Source organism: Macadamia integrifolia, chromosome 6, assembly GCF_013358625.1.
Source record: "Macadamia integrifolia cultivar HAES 741 chromosome 6, SCU_Mint_v3, whole genome shotgun sequence".
NCBI classification, from domain to species: domain Eukaryota; kingdom Viridiplantae; phylum Streptophyta; class Magnoliopsida; order Proteales; family Proteaceae; genus Macadamia; species Macadamia integrifolia.
In genome coordinates this window covers 34,225,971-34,231,971 of record NC_056562.1, presented here as the reverse complement: position 1 = coordinate 34,231,971, position 6,001 = coordinate 34,225,971, and the positions used below count along the sequence as shown (strand labels likewise).

Here is a 6,001-nt window from a genome sequence, read left to right as displayed (position 1 = left end):
CCCCCCCCCCCCCCCTGAAAATAGAAAATTACTAGTAATGGAGATCTGTGAACTTCTCTTGTAAAAGCCAATTGAGATGTTGCCTTTTTTTCCTGTTCTTTTTTTAAGTAGCATTATTACCAATGAGAAAAATATCCTATGGTTATTCTTCTTCTTCTTCTTCTTATATATAATTTCAGTACTTGCCAGTGAAGCTATTAATAAGGCTAATCATCTTGATTGCATGATATCTGACATGATTTTGTGGTAGATGGAAATAAGTTCTGATGCTGACCTGTAGGAAGATAGGTGCTAGGTGCTATTTTGGTTAAACTTTGTATTTGTCTCACAAGGATTGTTTTTGGTGGCTGAAATTTGTGGTGTTGGATGAAGATCTAATAAGGGCTAGGTGCTAGGTGCTAGGTGCTATTTTGGTTAAACTTTGTATTTGTATTTCTCAAGGATGTGTATCTATTGTGACATGATTGCTCCTGGAATACTTTATTAAACTCTTATAATGATGTAACTGGAAAATCTATATCCATTTTGTTATTACCTGTTGTAGAAAGATTTGAAGTTTTATCAGCAATGGAATTCTGTTGCACAGGTTCCAAGGGAGTTAGAGCTCCTAAACATAAGAAGAAAAACCGAAGAAGGAAAGACCATTCAAAAGATCCTTCATCAAACAATGTAAACAAAAGCCACAAGGTCAGTGCGTTCACAGTGAAAAGTTGTATAGCATTAGCAGGTACATATCATTGAAATTGTTGACTCACTGATTTTTTTCACTTGTTTTAGGAGATGGATGATCTCTCTCCTGTATGCCGTAAAGAAGATAAGTCTAGAAATGGTTATGTGGCCAGTCCCAGTAAATCGGTTAAATTTCAAGCTGCAGATGATGGCTTTTCCCCAAAGGTTGAGTTTGATGATGGTGATATGGACGATGAATTAGATCCTGCAATGAAGGAAGAACTTGATAGGTAAGACGGTTTTTATTTTGTAGTTGAATATTCTGTAGGCATGCTCAACTGTAGCATAGCATATCTTCCATGAGGATGAGGTGCAAGTAAGAGTTCCTCTGTTTTTGTTTATCCAGGAGGTAATACAGATTACAGTTGAAGAGGAAAGGCAGATCCGTAAAATGATCTTTCCTCGAAGCTAAGGGCAATTGACCATCTTTTAAGAAAACACATACCGTTGTTCTCATTTACATTTGCAATTGAGGATTTATAATCTGTAGCATCCTTACTCCCGGCCCCATTATCTATCACTCTATCTCCTTATTTTGTACTAAATTTCACCCCTTATATGATAACAAATTTATTGATTTCCTAAATTATCATCTCATGTTCTCTTATTTTTTATAGCGACAATTGGAACTAAAGAAAATTTATTTTGCAACTTGTGGGACTAGATATTCAGTATTTTTTTTCTTCTGCTAAATACTAACAATTATACATTTTGATCAGTCTTCTTGCCTGGTCCTATGCATGCTGTGTGGCATCTTGGATTCAAGCGATTTTTTTGGAGTTGGAATGTTGGCTACGTATTTGATTGCTATGCTATTTTCCATTGAGATGAGATGTTCTTATTTGTTTCATTTTATTGCTAATACTGTTAATAAGCAGTGGCAATTTTATAGTATATACAATTGATTATGCCCTCTAGTTATGTGAAGTTCCTGTGTCATTTATTTAGTGCTTTCCTAATCTTTGTGTTCCTAACTTTCTGTTTAAAAATTTTATATCTTGTCGTAATGATGAAAATAAATAATTTTGTATATATATTATTTCAAAATACAATAAACAGTAGCAGGAGCTGATCATTTGGAAGTTTCATAATTTTGTTTTCCCTTCCATCTTCTATCCTGTAGATTGTGGGGCCGTCGCTTTGTGTGAAGTTGGATGGTGGAAAGCTCAAGCTTCCAGCTTGAAGACATGGGTTCGAGTCTTAAGAGTGGCCACTTTGTGCGGAAGGGAAACCAATGTTTTGCACCGCTTCTGATCCAACCCTCCCATGACCCTACTAATCAAGTTGCAGCCCCTTTTTCCTTATCTACTGCCTTAGAAAGGTTTATCGGATATGGTCTTAGTAAGTAGCGTTGAAGTGGATATCATGCAATGTCTATTGGTTATGATATATGGAGTGGAATGTTGGGTAGTTAAGAAGCATCATGTAGAAAAACTTAGTGTAGCGGAGATGAGGATGTTGAAGTGGTAAAACGAGGAAGGCTAAAGGCAGGATTGATCATATTAGAGTTGGTATGAGAGTAGCTCCATACTTGATAAGTGATGCGGATCCGGGTTTGGGTTCCAAAAGTCGGAATCGGATCTCTTATGGGCCCACAATTAACAAATAATTCAATTTAAACAAAACAGTGGCAGTAATGTAATTTATGGCACAACTTAAAAACCCCTTTTAGAATGAAATAGCTGAATGGGGACAGATCTGGAATTAATCCGAAAGAAAACTCAATTCTGGAAATTTATTTGGTGTTTCTAATAAAGAGTGGGAGAATTGTAATTATAAGTCACCAAGCTAATAAATAGGAGACAAGGAATAACGTGAGATGAGGGAGGGGTATTCCTGGAAAGATGGGTAAAAACTGATACTTAAGGTAATAACCAAGTAAAGGGAAGGGCAATAGAGGAACAAAAGAAATTAGGGTAAGATACCACTCATGATAGAAAGTATTCTTCCTTAAGATCAAAACAGGGCAGGCGATGATGAGAAACTTCAGTTCAAGAGGGCTTCTCAGTTAGGCTTCGGCTTGGCCTAAACCCTCAAAGGAAAGGTCGCTGCTGCATGTCGTCTATGAATCCAGCACCACAAGACCTCAACAGCCCAGATCTGAATGTGAATCGAATCTGCAACTAGGCTTGGTGGTGGTAAAAACTCAGATCTGAATCTGGTTTGTATTTCTTCACAGCAAAAACCATACTTTGGCAGAGATACTCTTGGGATTGTGTCGCCTACGGGTAGGGAACTCTCTACCAAAGTCTCAGTCCAAATAGCTTAAAGGAGAAGGAGATCGATTCTCTAAACTAGGGCTGCAACTGTCGTACAGAACAGGGTAAGTGAAAAACCAGAAAATAATAGAGATGAAGAAGAAGAAATAAAGAGGAAATAGGAGAAGGGAAAAGAAGAGATTAAAAGATTTCAGAGAGGGAGGAAGAGGGGTCCGCAGTCATGGATTCAAACCCAAAATTCTTCAATTTCATTCAATTATTCAAATCTTCATCAGTTTTCTTCCATTACATGGCTATTTAAAGAGAATCAAAACATAAAATTGGTAGTTTAATAAAAATAGAAACTATCCTAATTGGCAACTGGAAATAAAAATTCAATCTAATTAAAAATACTACCAGCTAATTCTAGCTGTAAAAGGAAAGAAAAAGGAATCAAATCAAAGGCTATTTCAAGCCCAACGCTCAACTGCATCAATAAGCTATGAGAAAGTTGTTTGAGTTGGTATGGCCATGTTCAATGGAAGCCTTTGGATGCTTTAGTACGGAGGAGTGATTTGATTCAGATTGAAGAATCTAAAGGAGTTAGGTGCAGTTTTGAAATGACCTTAGGAGAAGTGGTGAGGAAAGACATGCATAACTCAGGCCTTGTATCAATTACGACTTTGAATAGAGCTGATTGGAGGGCAAGGATCCATTTAGTCGACCCCATTTAGTTGGGATAACGCTGAGTTGCTGTTGTTGATGTTGTCTTTCGTGATCAGTGATTACAATTGCGGTTAAAAAATAGTAGCTCCATGAGAGAACAAAATTCACCAAATCGTTAATTAGGAAAAACCTTGTTTTTCCTCTTTTCCTTTCCTCCCCCCCCACCCTTCTCTTATCTAGACAAACGTAAACAGCCTAAACTGCAGACTGCCAAGTGAAAAATGAACCAAGGAAAAATTGGTGGCTGGTTAATTGCACCTGTCATGCCATACTTCCACAGAATCATGTTATGGAGTGCACTGAAAATTCTTGAAGTTAGGATTTTCAGGCAGAGGCTTATTGGGGCATCAGGAAATCTATGAACATGCTTCTGTGTTTTATCGTTAACTGTGGGTGGCTATCTGGCACCTCAATGTGAGTTTATTCAATGTCTTACCTTGTTTTTCCCATGTGTGTATTACATTTTTTTCTGCTCAACTGATGTTTTACTACCTCACTACTGTGAGATGATTTTTTTTTTTTTTTTTTGGTGGTTAATTGTAATCAATTTATTTATTTGTTGAAGGCTTATCAATCTTCTTGTAGTCTTATACTTCAAAAAGATCAACAGTTCTTTATTGTTGATTGTCATGATGTTTCTTTTTCTTCTTTTTTCAAGAACTGCGGCTTCATGACTCAGTGTGTGGCATTTCTAAATGCAGGGAAGTGGAGGATTTTGCTAGGAGACTGAATTCAGACTGGCCTGAGAGGATGCAAGAGATTCTTTCTTCGGGTCAAGAAAGAAGGCTTGTACCAATATCTATGAATGGCAATGGTTCCTTGCAAAGATATAGTAGTATGTTCAGTTTCCTCTCTGAATTATCCGTTTTCTCCTGGAAGTTCACTTTGTGACCACTCATTGTTTCATGATATCTTGTAAAGGGTTGAGTATATATCTTTTATTTATTTATTTTCCCTGGGGAATGATAAGTGTTTATGGTTTAGTAATTTCTGCTTTCTCTAATGTCCTGCCATAATTGATTGCTACCTCATCATAATCTGACCTTTGTTCTTGATATTGATTTGCCATTTCTCTAACATGGTACATTTGGGTTGGTTTTATTGAGAGGTTTTTCATCTGCACTTCAGTTCCTTTGGTTTATGAGGTGTCATCTGGATCGGGGTTCTGCATTCTCTTGCTGTGTTGCCTTGTGATTACTGGTTGCTCTTGATATTGTTTTAGCCATCACACACACAATTTCATTGTTTTTTTTTTTTTTTTTTGGGGGGGGGGGGGGGGTGGGTTCTAGCACATAAGCCATTACTGTGTGTAAAATATGAATTAATGCGATTTCTGGTTTATGTGAGCAGGGCTGGACAGGAGATGAACCTTCAAGACCTTTTGAGAACGGCTGGCGGATAACAGTTCACATGAGATGCTTACAAGGCGGCACGTGATGATGGCACTGGGAGCGGAAATGCGATGGGTGCTATTTGATTGTAAGTTTATCCATTTTACATGCTTTCGCTGGAACAAAATTTTTTGATTTTATTGGTGAAAATCTTGTAAGTTGAGAATAAGAGAAATGAGGTTTTAATGTGAGCCAATTTCAGCCAAAGCTGCCCTTTATAATCTTTCTGTTTGAGGTCTGTGCTTATCTTGAACTTTCATCCCATTACATTAGTGAGCGTTAGCCTGTGTACTTTCGTTGTGAAATCTATGTCTGTAGCTTCCGTTATTCTTATTTTTGGTAAAATATAGAATGAAGAAAAATACCAAATTTTAATTTTTTTTTTCTCCTTGGTTGACCCAATGTTTTCTCTTCTCTGTTGTCTCTCTCTGGTTTATGTCCTAGACATAGTTTTTGGGGATTGATGTTTCTATCGGCTCTCTTATTTGAGGGTTGTCTTTCTCTCCTCTTCGTTCTCCGTAATTAGGTCTTGCAGCGAGACACCCACTTGAACAGCTCTCAATAACCTGGAGATTCAAAAACGAAGCAAGTAAGCAGGTGAGAGCTTGAGATCTGACGGAGGAAATACCTATGCCATTTAGCATTTATTTAGTACTGTGAGTAGCAGTGTGGGGGGGAGACGCAAAAGATTTTAGTGACGGTTGTCCGAGTCATTCAACTTGACACTTCTTGCGTTAAATTCCCCATTTTTTTTTTATTTAAATAAAGAGAAAGAACAGACGACTGGTGCGGTCTATGCCTAGACAAGGAAGACTGGAAAGATCATTAATGCTGCACCATGTTGAAGGTGCTACCATACACCCTCCCGTTGGCGCACAGCACTGGTGTGCACCTGTGCCAGTGGTCAGAGTTCTTTCTTCCTTCAATAAAGTCTCTGCATCCAATTAGCTTTCAAAT

At 37.7% G+C, this 6,001-nt stretch overlaps 1 protein-coding gene across 2 annotated transcripts in view; it reads left to right on the top strand.

Moving 5' to 3' along the window:
• Positions 1–5,419, top strand: part of LOC122082683 (SKP1-like protein 21) — a 19,034-nt gene extending 13,615 nt beyond the window's left edge. Inside the window, exons 7-10 of one of the 2 annotated variants that reach the window (XR_006141380.1) lie at positions 587–687; positions 778–959; positions 1,853–2,867; positions 4,355–4,484. Coding sequence is in view for 1 of the 2 variants with exons in the window: in XM_042650408.1 (XP_042506342.1) it covers positions 587–687; positions 778–959; positions 4,355–4,488; positions 5,004–5,020 (434 nt within the window). In the remaining variant the exon portion in view is untranslated. Of the gene's footprint in view, positions 1–586; positions 688–777; positions 960–1,852; positions 2,868–4,354; positions 4,489–5,003 lie in introns of those variants that run through there. The other variant, XM_042650408.1, reaches the window with a different exon arrangement.
• Positions 5,420–6,001: the final 582 nt, after the last annotated feature.